The 20,193-nt window shown below is 35.0% G+C and overlaps 1 protein-coding gene and 1 pseudogene across 3 annotated transcripts in view; both read right to left on the bottom strand.

Annotated features, from left to right (window-relative positions):
* The window catches only part of MIS18BP1 (MIS18 binding protein 1), a 57,414-nt gene that overhangs the window by 10,912 nt on the left and 26,309 nt on the right, over positions 1-20,193 (bottom strand). For all 3 annotated transcript variants that reach the window (XM_060619621.3, XM_060619618.3, XM_060619622.3), the window contains 7 exons: positions 18,671-18,744; positions 16,861-16,991; positions 14,493-14,580; positions 13,358-13,515; positions 12,585-12,736; positions 12,017-12,113; positions 8,900-9,767 (listed from right to left, as the gene is read on the bottom strand). In XM_060619621.3, coding sequence (XP_060475604.2) covers positions 8,900-9,767; positions 12,017-12,113; positions 12,585-12,736; positions 13,358-13,515; positions 14,493-14,580; positions 16,861-16,991; positions 18,671-18,744 — 1,568 coding nt within the window. The remainder of the gene's footprint in view (positions 1-8,899; positions 9,768-12,016; positions 12,114-12,584; positions 12,737-13,357; positions 13,516-14,492; positions 14,581-16,860; positions 16,992-18,670; positions 18,745-20,193) is intronic.
* LOC132669599 (small ribosomal subunit protein uS19 pseudogene) lies at positions 1,309-8,893 on the bottom strand (annotated as a pseudogene).

Genomic DNA, 20,193 nt, shown 5'->3' on the forward strand with positions numbered 1-20,193 from the left:
AATGCATACCACTAAATCAATGAGATTTATTGAGCTAAAGGAATCATTCTAGATAACTGTTTGAAAAGAAAATACCATTATTTCCATTCAGTAACTTACTTGAGTGCTTAAAATATAAAGGTGTAATTTTACATATCGAGTAGATACCTTCTATTTTGTTGTATTCTATGAAACCTGAACAATCATCCCAGGTCTTTCTTTCAACATCTTTTTCCTAAGTCCACCTATCAGTGATTTGATCTTCTGGGGGACTTTAGCATGACTAACTTTTCAACAATGTTGCTCAAACCTTGCTGGTGCTAAGTATATTGGAAAATGAGCTCTTAGTTCCTATATACTCTAGGTTATAAATTCTTATTAAAAAGTGTTATTCTTGGGGCACCTGGATGGCTCAGTTGGTTAAGCGTCCAACTCAGTTTCAGCTCAGGTCATGGTCTCACAATTCATGGGATCAAGCCCCATGTAGAGCTCTATGCTGTCAGCTTAGGATCCTCTCACATCCTATCTGCCCTCCCCCACTAGTGCACACGGGCTCTCTCAAAACAAACTTTTTTTTAAAAGTATTATTCTTGCTTTCACTCTATTATAATTTACAGAATGTGATGTTTTATATATAATTGAGGGAAATGAAAACTGAAAGAGAAAAAAACTGTTAGTCAATATAAGGTTGTCATCTAATTTAACAAATGAGTTACATTCTAAAGTTTATTTGTAAATATTCAGAAACTGGTACATGTATTTCTGCTCCCCTCCCTCCCAAATATATTTTACGTATTGCAGTTAAGCTGGCAGTTCAGCCAGAAAAGATCTAATTAACCTATGCAGCGTTATTATGCTGGTAAATTTTTAAAATCAGCTCTCACTGAAATAGTCCTTATTTGTAGTGTTTGCCAATTTCCATATTGTAAGTAACTATTGTGGCTGATTTCAAGCTACCAACATGATGTCTCTGAATGTGGAATAAGAAATGTGTGATAGGACACAATTATACAGAATTTCCACCATACAGACACAAATGATGTGAAGAACTTAAGGCATATATAACAATAATAAAATTTAGTAAAATAATTAGGAAGTGATGAGTTAGGGTATTAATAAATTTACTTGTAAATCTGTGTGAATCTGATCTTGTGAATGGGTACCAGGTGACTACAGAATACCACTCATTCCATGTACAAAAGGAAGACAAATACTTATTGTTAATGAATGCTCTACTCTTTTGCACATAATCATTCTACAGGTGTTCTAAAGTAGAGAACTAAAAGGATATGGAGGCTCAAGCTTCCATTTGTGTACATTGTTTTCCATTTGTGTACATCATTAATTTGCAAGTGTAGAACTGCTAGGACTATTTTTCATGATAAAAATACTTAATGCGGGGCGCCTGGGTGGCTCAGTCGGTTAAGCGTCCTACTTCGGCTCAGGTCATGATCTCACAGTTCGTGGATTCAAGCCCTGTGTTGGACTCTGTGCTGACAGCTCAGAGCCTGGAACCTGTTTCAGATTCTGTGTCTCCCTCTCTATCTGCCCCTCCCCTGTTCACACTGTCTCTGTCTCATGAATAAATAAGCATTAAGAAAATAAAAAAATAAAAATACTTAATGCATTTAATGAGAAATTAGTCTGTAATTAACACATCTCTAGTTTATCCTAGATAATTTTTAAAGGCAAATATAGTCATGTCACTCCAATTCTACTTAAAACTTGCTTTCATAGGTGACAGAGGAAGAAAAAAGCAACTTGCTTTTATAATTCCCTAGCATGAAAACCAAAGCATTTAATATGACTTTCATTGTTCTGGTCTCTCTAGTCTCATCCCGTACTGTTCGTCCCTCATTTTCTGTACTCCACTTATTTTGGCCTTCTTTTAGGATTTCTAAATGTGTTTTCCTCCTATCCACTTTTACATATGCTGTTTTATTTCAAATGAACTTATCATGGAAATTTGGCTTAAATAATTCTTATTTGTCCTTCAGATCTTAGTTCAAGTACCTGCTTAAGCTAAGTCAGATTTCCCTGATCTATATTCTCCTAAACTTAAGAGTGATTATTTGCTAACTAGGTTATAAGCATGATGAGTACAAAACTGGGCTGCAACTCAGAGACATTGGAGTTTAGATCAGAAGTACAAGCAAGCAGGGCACCTGGGTGGTTCAGTCAAGGTTAAGTGTCCAACTCCAGCTCAGGTCATGATCTTGTAGTCCCTGAGTTCGAGCCCCACATCGGGCTCTGTGTGAACAGCTTGGAGCCTGGAGCCTGCTTCAGATTCTGTGTCTCTATCTCTGTCCCTCCCTTGCTCACACTTAGTCTCTCTCTCTCAAAACTAAATGAACATTAAAAAAAAAAGTACAAGCAAGCAAATAAGGCAGTAAAACAAGTAAACAGATTCATAAAGTCAGCCCCTTAAGATTTCAATTTAGTAGGTTTGCATTGGCAACACTTCACATTTTTCAGAAGTTCCTCAGGTGATTGTTCTGCTGTGCAGTCAGGATTAGAATTACTTTATGTTAAAAAAGGAGCATTATATCCCAATTGAGTGGGTAGCAGGAATACGTGATGACAAAGAAAGGTTACAGGGAAGAGGTGACTGATATGTGAGGGAAAATTTGAAGGATGGATAAAATAGAACAGTTGAAAATGAGGCAACAGTATTGACAAAGAAATGAAGATGAGGAGACAGGACATAAGGTTAGGGAATAGACAGTAGTTCGTATTTATAGTATGGTAAATTTCAAAGGAACGGCTGCAGATTAGAGCTTTGAAAAAACTAGAGAGTCCAAACCCAAGCTTGCCATATCTAAATATTTTAGTAGTATGCAGTCTAGGCACCTTAACATATATTTTTTTTAAGTTAACATACAGTAAATGGCCTTTTTGCATATGGTTCTAAGAATCTTAATGGATAAACAGATTTGTAGAACCATGATCACAGTTAGGATACAGAAATGTTCCATTACACTGAAAAAAATTCCTAGTGCATCCTCTTTGTTGTTGTCCACCACTATAATCACCAGCAACTGCTGATCTCTTTTCTTAGTTTTTTCTTTCCAGAATGTGATATAAATGGAATCATACAGTATGTAACCATTTGATCTGGCTTTTTTCACTTGGCATAATGCCTTTAAAACTCATTCAAGTTGTTACACACACCGATAGTTCTTTTTATTACACAGTCGCCCATTCATTTAAGAGTGTACCATGGTTTATGTAGAAAGTTCTATGGAAACCAACAGAACTGAGCTCTATAAAACCACCATATAAAGTTGTTTGTGAACTTCTGTGCTCACACCACAAATTATGATATATTTTCATTTCTGTTCAGCATTTTTTTTTCTCTTGAGACTTTGTCTTTTTTGACCCATGGATTATTCACAAATATGTTATTTAACTTTCAACTGCTTGGAAATGTTCCTTTGATTTTTCTTTTATTGATTTGTAGTTTAATTCAACTGTGATGAGAGAACACCCTCTGTATGACTTCAGTTATTTTAAATTTGTTAAGGTTTGTTTTGTGACCTAGTCAATGTTCTATCTGGTGAATGATCCATCTACCCTTGGGGAAAAAAATGTATTTCTTTCCCTATTGTTGAATGGAATGTTACACAAATGTTGATTAGATAGTTGGTTGATGGTGGTGTTCAGTTCTTGCATCCTTGCTAGTTTTGTCTACTAGTCAACCATTACAAGAGAAAAGCATTGAAGTTTCCAACTATAAATGTAGTTTTAACTTTTCAGTTCAGTTGTTTCCTTTTAGTTATGTCAGACTTTGATTCATGTATTTTGAGGGTTCGGTGCATATACATTTAGGATTGCTCTCTTCCTGGTGAACTCACAGTTCTATCATTTTGTAATGTTCTTTATCCTTGATAATTTTCTTTGTACTGAAATCTTTGATAGGGTACAGCCACTCCAGCTATGAGTGTGCGTATTTTTCTACCTTTCTACTTGTAACTTATCTATTCATATTTGAAGTGAGTTTCTTTTACATGGTAATAAAATGGAATGTTTTTAAATTCATTCCGACAATCTGTTTTTTAAATGGTGCATTTAGATCTCTAACATAATGTTTGGATTTAGGTCACCCATTTTATTTGCTTTCTGTTTTGTTTCCTATTTCTCTATTTCTTTTCTGTATTTTTTTTTTTTTTAGTATTTTATCTATTGTATATAAAAAAAAATCTTTGTAGTTTTTAGTAGTTGCTCTAGTGATTACTACAAACATACTTAACAGTATTTTACTGTATTTTAGTAGTTGCTCTAGTGATTACTACATACTTAAGTTTTTTACTGCTCAAGTGGAATGTAAAAATTTACCATCTTCTCCATTCTTCTTTATATTGCTTTGTATTAAATTTACATATATTGAAAACCCCACCATACAATGTCAATATTTGCTTTCAGCCATTAAACATTTTAAAGAACTCAAGAGAACAATTTATTATTTATCCAGATACCATTTCTCTTGCTATTCCTTCATACCTGATACTGACTGCCTCCTTCCTCTGTCCTCTCCATTCTGTTATTGAGCCTATCTAGTAAGTTTTACATTTTGATTATCCTATTTTTCCAGTTCTAAAATTTCCATTTGATCCTTCTTTTTATCTTCTATTTCTCTCTGAGATTTTCTAAATTTCTGTTCTTTTCAAGAATGTATGCTCTTAGTTCCTGGAGTTTTCTTTTTTCTTTTTTTGAGTAGAGAAATCTGTCTTTATTGGCTAAACAGGCTACTTGGGAGAGATGAAACAGGAGGAGTAGGTGGCCCAGATGCTGGTCCTGTCCTGCTTCAAAGGCTTGTAGGTGGTGAAGAACTTGCCCACGTAGTGGTCAATCACCTTGGGCTTAATTTCCACCTGGTTGAAGGTCTTGGCATTGTAGACAGCCAACACACTGCCCACCACCTCGGGCAGGACGATCATGTTCCACAGGTGCTTCTTAACCACCTCGGACTTCTCCATGGGGAGAGCATCCTTCTGAGGCTTCCTCTGCAAACTTCCGTTCAGCTGCCACCACTGCACAGCCCCATACAGCTGCATCAACGGCTTGTAAGATGCGTCCAGCAGCTGGTCTAAATCCACACCGTGGTATGAGAACTTATGGGAAGGTGCACTTCTTCTTCTGCTCTACTTCTGCCATCTTGTCGGCCTTTTTTTCTGAAGCAATTTTATATACCTGCTTCAGAATCTTGTCAGATAATTTCAACATCTGTGTCATCCTAGCAATGGCATCTGTTCTTTTTTTTCCTATGAGAGTTAAAAATTTTCCTGGTTCTTCATATACTAATTTTGGATTATTTCCTAGGCATTTAAAAATACTGTAAAACTCTGGGTCATGTTTGTATCCTATGGAGAATGTTAATATTTTTGTTTTAGCAGGCAATCAACCTGGTTGTAACCTGAACTATAAATTCTAGTCAGTCTTTTGCAGTTGCAGTTTCAGTATCAGTTCCATTTTTAAAGTTTTGCAGTGATATTAAAATATTCTGTGTAGGAGACACTGAGTGGCTGGCTTGGAAACTGGGGGCCAGTCTACCTCTTAGTTCAGTTGTCAGTCTTGGGTATGCTGTTTAGGATCAAATCCTTAAATGCTCAACTCAGGAGTGAGATCTAAAATTCATAAACAGGGGCGCCTGGGTGGCTCAGTCGGTTGAGCCTCTGACTTCGGCTCAGGTCATGATCTCACTGCTTGTGAGTTCGAGCCCCACGTCGGGCTCTGTGCTGACAGCTCAGAGCCTGGAGGCTGCTTTAGATTCTGTCTCCCTTTCTGCCCATCCCTGGCTTGCACTCTGTCTCTCAAAAATAAATAAACATTAAAAAAAATTTTTAAAAAAATAAATAAAATTCATAAACAACTTTATATAAGGTTGTTTTCCCTAGATCTTCCCTTTGCAACTTTTAGTTCCCCAGGATTCCTGTTTTTGGTTCTTTGGCAGAAAGCTAGGGCTTTAGTTACCCACCTCTGGAGTACATATCACACAACCGCATCTTTCTGCAGTGTGAAGCACAAAAGACAGAAAAAGAAACATGTAACACAAGTTACCCTACACTTTCTGAGTCCTATATTCCAGAAGAGAAGGTTTCCTACTTTCAGGATTTTAGGTGCATATGGGCTCCATATGCTGCTGTGATTTTTACCCCTGCAGGACTGTACGCAGACTGGGCCATAAGAGAAAGGAGAAAAGAAAAAGAGAACTGGGGATTTCTTTCACTGTTTCTGAGTGTTAGTAGTCCCCTTCCCTCTTCCTCAAGCCAAAAATATAAGGCTTTTCTTTGAACTCTCTTAGTCCTGCCTCAGCAACAATTTCTAATTTTTAAGTGGCCTTAATCTAGGTTAAGGAACACCAGAGGAAAACTGGAAATCTGCCCCCACTTCAGTGTTACTTAAAATTCTAGTCTTTCTGGGAATGCCTGGGTGGCTCAGTCATTTTCCTGATTTCCTCATCTTACTGGGAACTGGAATCTTTGCAGTTCAGGTATTAAAATAATCTTCTTAGATGATATGGATATACAGTAAACGTTGAGAACCTTTACTATAACGAAACAACAGGAGAGATAGCTGGAAAGATAATTAAGGTAAAGTATGATATGCTGTCAATTTAAGGCAGAATGATCTCCATATAATTTGAAAATGAGTAAGAATGCAGTGAAGGTTTCTGATGTTAGAATCACAACTATACATTAAAACTAACCTGGGGGCGCCTGGGTGGCTCGGTTAAGCGTCTGACTTTGGCTCAGGTCATGGTCTCACGGTCCATGGGTTCGAGCCCCGTGTCAGGCTCTGTGCTGACAGCTAGGAGCCTGGAGCCTATTTCAGATTCTGTGTTTCCCTCTCTCTCTGACTCTCCCCCATTCATGCTCTGTCTCTCTCTGTCTCAAAAATAAATAAACGTTAAAAAAAAAAACACAAAAATTAATCTGGAGAGGGGCGCCTGGGTGGCTCAGTCTGTTAAGCGTCTGACTTCAGCTCAGGTCATGATCTCACAGTCTGTGAGTTAGAGCCCCACATCGAGCTCTGTGCTGACAGCTCAGAGCCTGGAGAGTGCTTCAGATTCTGTGTCTCCCTCTCTCTCTGCCTCTCCCCAACTCATGCTCTCTCTCTCAAAAATAAATAAAACTTGAAAAAAAATTTAAACACAAATCTGAAGATATATAAAACAGATCACCAGATGAAAAAAACAAAGTACAAATACAAGGCTACTTCCATTAAAGTAGGCAGGCATTAAAAGTCTGAAAAAAAGTAGTGTCAAGAAAGGGTGCAGATGGAATGGTCCTGTGGGAAAATCTATAGTTCCTTGGGAACTAATTAGATTTTTTAATTTTTACTTTTCATTTTATTTATTATTTTTTATTTTTTTACAAAGTTACACAGGAATAAAAAACACTGGGAAGGGGTAACCCCCTCATCCCCAGGAGTGGGCCAGGGGGACAGAGGCTACCTGAGGTATCAATAATGATCAAGGAGTTTAAACCTAGTTGACTGAAAGAATTCCATTTTCAGAATCAGGAATGTCAGACAAAGTAGATAGGCAGGGAAAAAATGTTTGGTTTTTGACATATTAAGTGAGAATCTCTGTAAATGAGATTTATAGAGAGATGTCCAACAGGCAAAGGGAAATAAAAATCTAAATATAAGAATTTAGAACTAGAGATACAGACTTGGGAATCCCTGTCCAAAGAGTAAAGTTAGAACTATAGAAGGAAAAGACCATTGAAGACTACATTATAATAGGAAGAAAGCATCCAAAAACAAGAACTATGGAGAAGAAGGAAAATTATCTTAACTACCTGAAGATAAGACAGAGAAAGAACACTTAAGAAATTAAAAAAGGAGCGTAGTGGCACAGAGATGCCTGAGGAATGGTGTTTCAAGAAGGTAGATCTGAAAATAAATTCCAAATATTATAAGGTTAGGGAGTACTCAAGCAAGTGAATCACTGAATGTAGTATGTTTCTATGCTCTTCACTCTGATCAATCACATCTTCCTTTCTACTAGATCATTTCCATCAACACACCACCATACTCTGGCATGAGTCCTCTTACAAACAAGCAATCAAACATATGTCTTCCCTTATCTTCACATTCTTCTATTACCTATCCATTTTGTTGTCCCCTATCACTGCCAATTTCTTGTGTTGTCCACCTAGGTTGTTTTTACTCTTTCACTCACTCTTCATTGCTTAGCTATGTTTTAGCTTCCAGTGCTACTGCACTACTCAAACTGCTTGTCAAGGCTATGTAGCCAAATCCAATTCTTGTCATACTTGGTTTATTACTAGCACTAACCATGAAACCTTGGATGGATCACCTAATTTTTGAGGCTATTTCTATTCTATAAATGCAGGGAAAAGAGCATCTTAAATAATCTGCAGGTCTGAATTCAGCTTTAAGGTTTTAAAACAGAAAAAATAACAATAAAATATTTCTTAAAATATGAAGATCTGAGAGAGCAGCATTTGTCTATGTTAAAATATTTTCCCACACCCTGAGGTATAAGTGGCAAATAAATTATACTGTATACAGTGTACATGGGATCACTTTATATACATTTCATGGGGAAATGATCACCACAATCAAGATAAATGACACATCCATCCCCCACACAGTTACCCTTTTCCTGAGGGGGAGGGTAGCTGTCTTGAAATATTAAATGGAAAGAAAAGAAGGTTAACTTTTCCTTTGCTCATGTGCAAGTTGTAGAGATGGCCACAAGGTACCTAGTTAGAAGTTTTATCTGTATTCTCCCTATATTCTTTGTATAAATTGTTATTTCTCTCCATGTGTTTTTGGATATTTTCCATTTTAATGATTAGAGGTCACTAAATCAGCCCTTTATTGGAATTTTTACGTCTTCGACTGTTGTGTGGCCACTCTAGATATTTCAGAGTCAAATCTAACTACTTACCAATGAAGTTTCTGTAATTCCTTCTCATTCCATTCCTCATCCTGAATTAAACCAGGAAAACATTCAAAGGGATGCCTGTTTGTCTCATCAGATCTGATCGCCTCAATAACTGGAAACTCATTCCTAATACCAGACTTCTGAAGATTTTCTTTAGCAGAACATCTAGCTTTCTTTTGTTTGATATAAAATTCACTTTCACTTTCTTCAGTTTCAGATTCAGAAATCACTGGGATTTTCCTTGTGGTGTTTCTTGTGCTTTTCCTCAGGTGAACCACTGTTTCTTCAGGATTTCTTGCTGTATTTTTCTTAGCAACTGCAGCTTTCCTTCTAATTCCCTTTTCTGTTTCACTCTCTTCACTAGACAAATCTGATGAGGACTGCTGCTTGTAAAATGACATAGACACATTTTTTATTTTCTTCGATTTTGGTAACAACCTTGCATTTTTCTTAAAGTCAGAGGTGACCATTTGTCCTTTTTTAGGACTAGATATTTTGATTTTCTGGTTGACAGTGAGTAAATCACATTCACTGCAGTCTTCCTTGTTTTTACTTTCATGGCCCTCACTAAACTCAAATGCATTTTTGAAGGTTTTTGTGGGCTTACTGATCAAACTGGTAGTTTCATTGAAGTCTGATTTACTTTCTTTTTGATGCTTTGGCACTGCAAAATCTGTAACTGCTTTAATAGTGCTATAAGACAGATTATACTTCATGCATTTTTGTTCTATCACTTTTTTAGATTTAAGTGGTGTCATTAAAATATAAGCTTTCTTCGGATTAAGAGCCATACATTTTCTTTCTTCGTCCAAGAAAAACGGTTGCCTTAAGGTCAGAATGTCAATGGATACATTCGATTCTTCAGTTCTCTCTTTAATTTCATAAGACAAAACCAAAGATCAAAATCTCAAATTAGCTACAAACAAAGCACAGATTTTTTTTTTCTAAAATAAAATATATATTTTTTTTCTCCATAAACTCCATTGTACACACTACTGTCATTATTAGTTTTTCAGAAGCACCGGTTGATTCAGATTACTGCCCCTTCAATTGTAAACATATTTTTTATACCAACCGGTCCTTGACTTCTTAAAGTCTACTTAGTGTACATATAAGTTCCTCTGTCTGGCCTTCAATGTAGTTCTAATCTCTCACTGTACTCAAATGTGAACCAAATTCTATGTCTACTACACCACGGTTTTCCTGATTCTCAACTTTTCACTAATATCATTCTACATGGAAAGTTTTCTTCACTCAAAAACCAAATCACTACCTGCTTCAATTCCATTCTATAACCCACCTAATCCACAAACTTTATCCTGATTCTCTCATTTGAATGAAAACTCTCCTTCAAATTTCCAGAATACTTTTAAATAATGCCATGTTTGACAATGTGCCTTGCATTATACTTAACAAATTTGTCTTTGAAGTAGACTGAAAAAAAAAAATCCTTAATGGTATGAATTTTGTTTTCGCTTTTGGAATCTTTTTTTCTTTCTTTTTTTTTTTTTTTGCAGTTAGTACAGAGTCTTTCACATGTACAGTAAATGATAAATCAGTATTTGTTAAATCTTATTTAGGTGACATAAGAAAACCAGTAAGGTTGCAAAACCTTACTAGGTATTTAATATACGGAATGGAAGCTATCCTAATTAGGGGAATATGGAACTCGAAAGGTATGGATGGCCCTATTCTCATTCCCAGTGGTGGCGGTGGAAAGACATTTCTGCTGATTCACCCAAACTCCATGAAGTATCATGGATAACAAGCAAACCAGAAATTGAGAATCTTTATTATACTGTGTCACTAAAGAAAGCAAATTAAAATGAGAGAAATTCTCTAATTTGAAACTTAAGAAACCAGAAGCCAAACTAATTTAATTTCTAATTGTAAATTATCCAATTGCAATTATAAATATATACAAATTATAAACTGTCACAGCAACCATCCTAGTTAAATACTTCAATGACCTACACATGTTACGTACCACTTTACAAGATGAATGATAAAATTAAAGACTGATGAGTAATGTTGAATGCTGGGGAGAAAAGAAGCCACTAAATTATAATTCATGGAAAAGTGGTACTGATAAAAGGTAATCAAAGTTTCTATAAGATTTCTCAATGGAATTATCTATCTTTGTGAAGGAAGTGTTTTCTTTTAATTCCTCATATAAATCTGACTCAAATGTTTAACGGGAAATTTGAAAATTTTGAAATTTCTAATTTTGAACAAATCACTTTTAAAATATTTTTATTCATTTTATTAAATAATTTGAATGAAGATTCAAGCTATTCTGGATACTTTAACCTAAGTTACATGATCCTGATAGTCTAAACAGTATTGCCTTCCTCTCTACTTCTTTTAAACACTTATAAATGTTCTTCACTTTCACTACTTTCCACTTATAAGAATACAAAAAAATGCTACTAAGCTGATGGATTTAACTCAATATGAAATTTCAAACTTGCTAATGTGTCAAGAAAAGTTTCTTTAAATCTGTTATATAGGATTTCAATGAAATCATACTGGAAATCCACACTCACACATAGCTAAACTATGGCATTAATTTAATAAAGAGATTCATAGCCTTTAAACATTCCAAAAAGCATATTTAAAATGATATACAATTCTGTTTTTAACAAAAAGATTAGGGAAGCCTGGCTGGCTCAGTTGGTAGAGCATGTGACTCTTGATCTTGGGGTTGTGAGTTTAAGCCCATGTTGGACATACAGTTTAAATAATTAAATAGATAAATAAATAAATAATAAAAATTATTTAGTGCCAAGATAAAGGGAGGCAAACCTACAAGTAAATATGTATGGTATGTAATGTAATGGATTTTTTTACTAATGTAATGGATTTTACAGCAAATCATGCTGTATAGAAAAGCAAAACCCTATTGTACATCTGAAACTAGTAACACTATGTTAATTATGCTTTAAAGAAAAAAAAAGTAATTCTAAAAAAAAAACCAACAAAACAATAGACATTTATAATGACTGTAATACTTAGTTTGCCATTTTTAGATTTGGAAATTTAAGACATCACTTTTATTATATTAAAAACATTTCAAATAAGAGCTGTATGCTTATTATAAAACCAATAAAGATATATCACCTTGCTTCTGACTTTTAATTATCCTTTCATTTGTTCTTTCACAATTTTCAAGTTTCTTTGAAGACAACTTTTCGTATGCTTTCTTTCCAATTATTTCCTTCAAAACAAAAAGTTAGCTTTTTAACAACTACTATCTATAAACATGACCTCAAGCATTTTCACATTATGTATCAAGCATACAAGTATCTAGGTACTTGCCGTTCTACAAATTTCATTAGTGGAGGTATTTAGAAACTCATTTGCCAGAGCCTGAGCTTTGGAAGCACCATGTGGGCATCCACTATCTTAGATATTTCTTTTATAAATTTAATACATGTGATTTGTTAGGTGCAAACACACACACACACTTTAACCCTAACTCTAAGAGCTAACCTTTCTGTTATTACTGATTACACTTTCCCAATGAGACACTGAGAAAATAAGTATCAAGCAAGACATTGCCAAACTGATTGTTAAGCTGATACTTAACAGATACTTAACAAACAAAATGATTTCTGATTTGGTCCCAAAACTTTTTAGTAGCATCACACCATCACTCTTCGTATCATAGGGTATAGTAAAAGTTTACCTGATCAGTTAAGTCATTTTCTCCTCCATTTTGACAAGTATTATGCCTTTGGTCATCTGAGAGCCTTAATCGTGGTTTATTTTGGCAATTATCATGGCACACGTTTAATTCTGGGGCTGCTGGCAACCTCCTGCGCTTACCATTCTTCAGTTCTATGAGTACAAAGATGGAGATTTCAATAAATTATTATATATAAGCTGCCTTTCCATATTAAAGAATTCACTTTCGAAATATTATCTAGCAAGGGCTGTAGGTTAATGTTCATACTTTTTTCCAGCAGGGAGGGTGCGATGGGATGTTAGTCAGATTATAGTTTTGGCAAAGAGTGAACACAAAAAAGTTCTGCCAGCTACCTTTATAGTAATGGACATTCAAAAAAAAAAAAAAAGAAAAATCCAGGCGCCTGGGGTGGGCTCAGTTGGTTGAGCGTTCAACCCTTGATTTCAGCTCAGGTCATGATCTCATGGTTTGTGGGACCAAGACCTGTGTTGGGCTTTGTGCTGAGCGTGGAGCGTGCTTACGATTTTCTCTCTCCCTCACTCTGCCCCTCTCCCCAGTTCAGGCACATGTGTTCTCTCCTTCTCTTTAAAAAAAAAAAAAAAAAAAAAAAAAGCTGAATGCTATGAGCAGACTGCACTACAGTTTTTTAAGTATTAAAAAATAATTTCAAGGCAGTACAAGTCAAAAACTCAATACAATATAAACTATAAACAGATAAATATGGAGCTCATGTAAGAATTTACCACTATATCAGCAGAAAAGAAGAGACATACCCAAATGACAACAATCAATGTCATAAGTGGTGCTGGCTCTTTGCAGAACATCTGTTTGGTTTTCTCTTGCATTATTTTTCGCTGATTTTTGTACGTCAGGGACAAATTTTCCAGTTTTCTGTTTTTGTCTGGCCTTTCTCTCTTTCTTTTCACAAGCCCTAAAACACAAGTGTAATATTTTTCCTTTAATTTTTATCTCAAAAAACTAAAACAAAAAAACTAAATTTAAATAAAGTCCCTCAGATAAAGTTTTATGCGCCCAGCAAAGATTACCTTTAATCTTACATTATTTAAGTCTTCATGATTCTACCCTTTCCCCCACAAAGAACTTAGGTATAAGGTCTTAAGTCAAAAGAATCAAATAAAACTCAAGTGCTTCCTACTCTATGCACTCTTACATCTCTACTTAAGCTAATCCTGTAAAAAAATTACAGGACAAATCCTGCCATTACCTATTTTTGGAAATAAATTTTATTTATTTCACCACATTCATCCACACCACCACATTCATTCAACTACTGTCTATGGCTGCTCTTCTGCTACAAAGGCAGAGTTGAACAGTTGCAATAGAGGCAGCATGCCCATAAAAACACTTCCTATCTGGCTCTTTACAGGAAAAAACTGTCCCCCCCATTCGAAGTTATTATATTGTACTATGATTAATTAACTTATATCACAGTATCCCCTATGAGTTCCTTAAGGGCAAGAATTAATCAAATTTTCTTTGCTTTCCCTGTGCCAATACAGTGTGTGCTAAACAACTGATATTAACTTCTGAAGGAATGAATGAAAGAAAAAGGACCAAGAACTTTACACTCATGTTTAATAGGTACACCCTCTCAAAGGGTGGGTGAATGAGGATGCTTCCTGAAATGTCAACACTGTTATTTTCCTTTTACATTTATTTCATATGACAGAAATTCTAGTAAACTATTGCTTTCTAAAGATCCAAGATCAAGAGAACTACTTCAAAACTTTCATTTGCAGAAAAAAAAAAAGAAAACCAATTTACATTGGTTACATGAAAAGATACATTTGTAAAACCTCCAATTTTATACCCAAAATGGGCACATTTTATCAAATGCAAATTATACCTCAATAAAGTTAGTTTTTAAAAAGTTAAGGAGTACTTTACCTTAATTGTTCCAGAAAATTATCAATATGCTCTTTCCACTTTTCTGGAAAGCCAAACATAAACTTCCTTATGAGATAATTTGGATATCCTATTCAACAAAAAACAAACAAAAAATTACCTAAAAGCCAAAAATTTTAAAGGCATGTAATTGGTTCACTAAGTCATTAAAAACATATACACTTATTGCTAACTGTGGGCCAGGCACAGCCACAAATACTAAGGATTCATCAGTCAACAAAATGAAACAAAAATCCCTGCCTTCATGGAACCTGCCTTTTCATGTCAAACAGAAAGCAAACCAATAAACATACATTTTTTTTTTTGTTAGATGGTCATCAATGCTATGGAGAAAAATTATGCACTTAATGGGTCAAGGAGTATTAGTGTATTTATGCTGAGGGAGGAATGGGAAGCAGATTGCACTTTTAAAAGACAGAGAGGTTCTTACTGAAATAGCATCATTTGAGTAAAGCTCTGAAGGACATGAGGTAGTGAGTTTAATATGGGATTAAAACACTGGAAGCAAAAGGGACAAAGCAAAAGGCTATGGTGTGTGTGTGCCTGGCCTGTCTGTAAAAATTAGTGCAGATGGAGCAGAGTGAAGAAAGGCTAGCACTAGGAGGCTCTTCAGAAGGGAGTAGGAACAGTGGAGGAACATGAAAGATTATAAGGCCTTGTGGTCACTTCACGACCTAGTCTTTGACTGTGGGTGAAATGGGAAGCTATATGAAGATTGTGAGCAGAGGAGCCACAGGATTTGACTCACTTTAACAGGACTGTATTAGCTGCTATTTTGAGAAGTCTGTGGAAGTAAAAGTGAAGAAATAACGAGACCAGTTAGGATTTTGTAATCATTCAGACAAAAGATAAGGGAGATGTATATACCATAGAGGTCAGCAGAGGCCTGGGTTCTGGATATATTTTTGGAGATAATGCCAATAGGATGTACCTACCCACTAGATGTGGGTGTGAGAGAAAAAGGATTTAAGATCTCTCCAAGGATTCTGGCTAGCCACTGGAAACAAAGAAAGGGGGAAGACCATTAAACAGATTTCAGAGAAATCAGGTTTTAGACACATGAAGTTTGAGATGCCTGTAGATATCCTAGTGGAGATGTCAAATGGGCAGATGGAAAATGAGTTGGGTGGCTTGAGGAGTATTTTTGGTAAGAGACATAAATTTGGCATTTGTCATCATATAGATGAAATTTAAAGCCTAAAAGAAATCAACACAGCACTGAGTGTGGAAAGAGCTCTAGTCTATCCTATTATTCAGAGGCAAAGAAGAAAGAGCAAAATAAGCAAATAAACTAAGAAGGAACAGGAAGTGAGGTGGCATGAAAATTGGAATACGGTGTTCCAGAAGGCAAATAAGGAATTAAAAGGAAGTAAGTGTGATTAAGTTCAGTAAACATATATTGGATTTAACAATGTGGGGGCCACTGGTAACTGTGATAAGGGCTGTTTGGTAAAGATTTGGGGTTTAAGGCATGATTAAAGAGAATTTTTTAAAAGTGGGAAAGAATTCAAGGAATTAGATATAACAAATCTTCTGAGTTGTTTTGCTGTAACTAAGAGCAAACAGTGGCTGAAATAAGTGGAGTTAAAAGACTTTTTTGTTTGTTTTTGTTTTGACAGGAGAAGGGAGAATTACTAGAGCGATATCCTTGAGTAAGAGAAAAAATGAGAAATAGAGTACAAATGGAGAGGCTGACAAAGACAACATGAACAGTTCATTCATAACAAAAACAGATATAGATGCAAGCAGGTCAGTTAGGTGATGGTGAAGTTCTCTTCTGATTGTTTCTATTGCTAAGGTGCTCCCCTCCCTGCCACCTCCTCTGTGAGTGGGAGAAAGGAGGAATTGAAAATTTGTAAAAATATGCAATAGTCACTAAGGAGGATGGGAGAGTGAATGCATTAGGGAAATGTGGTAGGATACCAAATGGCACTAAGAGACCACAATTTTTGCTGGTAATCACCATCTTAAAGTAGAATGCTCAGGTGTGTTTTTCTTCAGCCACATTACCATGTTCAAGGCATAGACAGAAAATTAGATTATACCAGGAATGGGGTTGTACTGGGCAGGTTCAATAAACTAGTTAAATTATAGCCTTATAATATCTCACATGAACTTTTTAAAATCACTAGACCGACTCAAACTGTCAATAAGGGTGATTAAATTAGGGAAAAATGACCAACACATATAATAGTTTTACATAATGTGGTCAATTCTGTTTTAAAACTTAGTTTTGATTGATTCATCATTTTAAAACACCTAATTAAGAGTAAAAACATATATATCAGTTAGAAATATGGTTAACTGCTTCACTGAAAGTAATTTATCAACTAATAATGTCAGTCATTACCTGCTTCTTTCATGGAAATCCGGTCTATCATCCCTTTTAATATATAAATGTTGCCTGATAAAGTCTTAAGTTTGTTGTGCTTAATCCGTTCTATAATTACATTACTGTGCCAATATATGTTAGTGATGTCTCTAGGAGAAAATAGCGTAGTTAAGGCCAAAATATTCACATTTTACCAATAATCACAATGTACATATATAAGCATACAAATTATACTAAAAAGTAATAAATTTGCACCCCAGCTACATTCGCAGTGTTATTCATCTAATTACAAAACATCTGAGGGCCAAACATTGCAGAACTCAACTGCCTTGCTAATGTGATCCTCAGAATATGTGCCAAACTGTACTGTGGCCAAACCAAACCACTAATATAAAATTTATCCTCATCAAGGAAGCAGGGGCCTTCTCTAAATAACTGATGCTGACAATGCCTGCAACTTCATCTTAACTGATGCCAACTTTCCAAAGAATGATTTTCCTGTCCCTCTCCTCAGAGCCTATACTGTGTTAGATTTCATGCAGTTATATAGTTTGGATCCCTCTAATCTTGCGGGTTTTTTTTACCCTCACTACACAGCCAAGTGTTTTTACCTTCCTCTTTAAAAAGTACCAAAAAGAGGTTCCAGTTGGGAAAAAAACAAACTGTAGAATCAAATCACTAACCCATAAATCTACTCTTCTTATTTCCTTAAATGATGCTAAGAATATAAAACAGAAAGAACAAAACTTTAAGATGTATTAGATAGATGTTGAACACTCCCAATTCATCAGATAAACATACTAAATACAAGCATAATATGACAGTGAAGTTCCTTTCATTTGGTCAAATGGGATTAAACTCCTACTATTTTAATACAGTGATCTTGTTCCTTTTTATTTTATTTAACTAACATTTAAATAGCACTCTAAAAGCACTGTCTTCAAGTCTTAAAAATATTAATTTAATACTCAAAATAACGCAAGAATGGGTAATATTATTATCACCACTGCACAGAGAAAGAGACTGAAACTGAAAAAGGATAAGTAACTTGTCCAGGTCATATAGCTTGGAAGATAGCAGCAAAAGGGATTCCAACAAGGCAACATAGACTGTCTCTTTGATATTAAGGAAATGGGCACAAGACAAGCAGAAATAGAGTGGGAAAGGCAGATTTTAAATAATCAACTTACAAACTTCTAGGTAAGTACCCTGACCAGTAATATCCTGTATTATTTTATTACAACCTTTTATTACAAATATTGTACCACTAAGAAATTGGTTTCGAAAAAAAGGAAATGGTGGTAAGAGAGTAGCAGAATTAGGCAAAGCCCACTTACCTGATGATACTTTTGCTTTAGGGAGAACCAGAAAGTGCCAATGATTACCTAATATGTAGCTGTATGGCAAAGTTTTAAATAATTCTGATTCCTTTTCTGGATCAGTAATTTAAATCTGGTTGTCCCAATTTACATGTGAGAATCTGAACTGAAATGCATGTAGTAAATATTAGCTAACTATATGTAATTAAGCAGAGAATACCAGTCCACTTATTAGAACCTCTGAAAAAAAAATAAAGCGCTGTGTATATAAATTTGAGCTGTTACTATTCTAAAAGTAACTTAACAGGCAAAACCAAGAAAGCTGTTCATAATCAACATGGTCAGGTACTGCATAGTCATTTTACTTTCCTGTCTTCAGTCTGTAAACTTGTTAGAAAGTCTTTTGTTTTGTAGGAGGATGCTATTTTCCATCAATCTCCTTCAAGCTCTTATACATGAGTATCTTATTTTGTTATACATTTTATAAAATATTGAAATGTTATACTTACGTCAATTTTCCTTCTACACATATAGCAGTATTATTATTGATGACTTTAATCATCCATTCCTGTAGTTGGACCACCTAATCAGCATAAAATGAAGTATATATTCCCTGTATTACTTGTAGCATAAATATTACAAAATCAATTTACATTAAATTAAAAGAAAAACTCATATAAGTAATGCAAATGATTCCTTAGTGCTCATCTATATAAGAATCACATTCTATTTCAAATAGTAATAAGGCATGGGGTGCCTGGGTGGCTAAGTCGGTTAAGTGTCCAACCACAGCCTGGGTCATGATCTCACAGTTTGTGAGTTCAAGCCCCGCATCAGGCTCTGTGCTGACAGCTCAGAGGTTGGAGCCTGCTTCGGATTCTGTATCTCCCTCTCTCTGCCCTTCCCCTGCTCACATTCTCTGTCTCCCTCTCAAAAATAAATAAACATTAAAAAAAATTTTTTTAATAGTAATAAGGTAAAAACTCTTAAATATAATGAAACAGAAAAGAGGGAGAATGAATGGGGGTTATACTGCATAATTTGCTCTCCAATCCAAAATCAATTATACTTCAAATATTATGTCAAATATTTCCACCACTGGAGAAAAAAAATTACCTAAAATTCTAAGGTATCCATTAAAGACAAAAGACCTAACTTAGAAAAAAGAATCAGTTATATAGTATACACTTCACCGTCACTCTTATCCCCTAAAAAATACAGCATTTTGTTTTTGCAAGGTTGATTTTGAGTTGCATTCAGTTTTTTCTAAACTATGAAGGTGATTGCTAATAATCTGTATTTAACAGCAATCTATCCCAAAGCAAACATCTAAACAGCTCAGAAAATTCTTTATTTTAGGACAAAATACAATTGTAGAGGAAAATTTCTATGAATGTCTGTATGAAGGAATTGCTTTTATTGACTAACAATTTAACACTGAACTATTTCTGATGAGAAATTCAGCAAAAGTCATAAAATAATTTGAATAGCCATTTACTTTACATATAAAAAATTACAAATTTATAAAGATAAATTCTTCACTGGTAGTTTTATGCTAAGCCAGAAAAATGTGCTAAAATGGAAGGTGCTCTTAATTATTGCACTTCTCAATTATGTTCATTTTAATTTTTATTTTTTTTCCTCAGTTATGTTCATTTTTAAAGTTACAGGTAGAACTTGGGGAACAGGCAATGAAATTCCTTTTTTCTTTTTAACACTTCCACATCTGGAACTACCTAAGATAGATCAAAGAACAGACAGATGTAGATGATATTAAAAATAAAAACCACTAGGCAGTGCTCCAAGCACCTTAGATTCAATGACTCATGTTAACCTTGTAACACTAGGAGGCAGGTAATATTATCCTCATTTTATAAAGAAAAACTACAAAGTCTAGTTAAATACCTTGTCCATGTCACATGCAGCTAGTGAGGGGCACAGTGGGGTTACAAATTTGGGAATTCTGGCTCTAGTATCTTGTGCCATCCTGCTTACATAAAATATCAAAATGTTTATTCATAGTCATTCAGCA

This window comes from Panthera onca, chromosome B3 (genome assembly GCF_046562875.1).
Source record: "Panthera onca isolate mPanOnc1 chromosome B3, mPanOnc1 haplotype 2, whole genome shotgun sequence".
In the NCBI taxonomy this organism is placed as follows: domain Eukaryota; kingdom Metazoa; phylum Chordata; class Mammalia; order Carnivora; family Felidae; genus Panthera; species Panthera onca.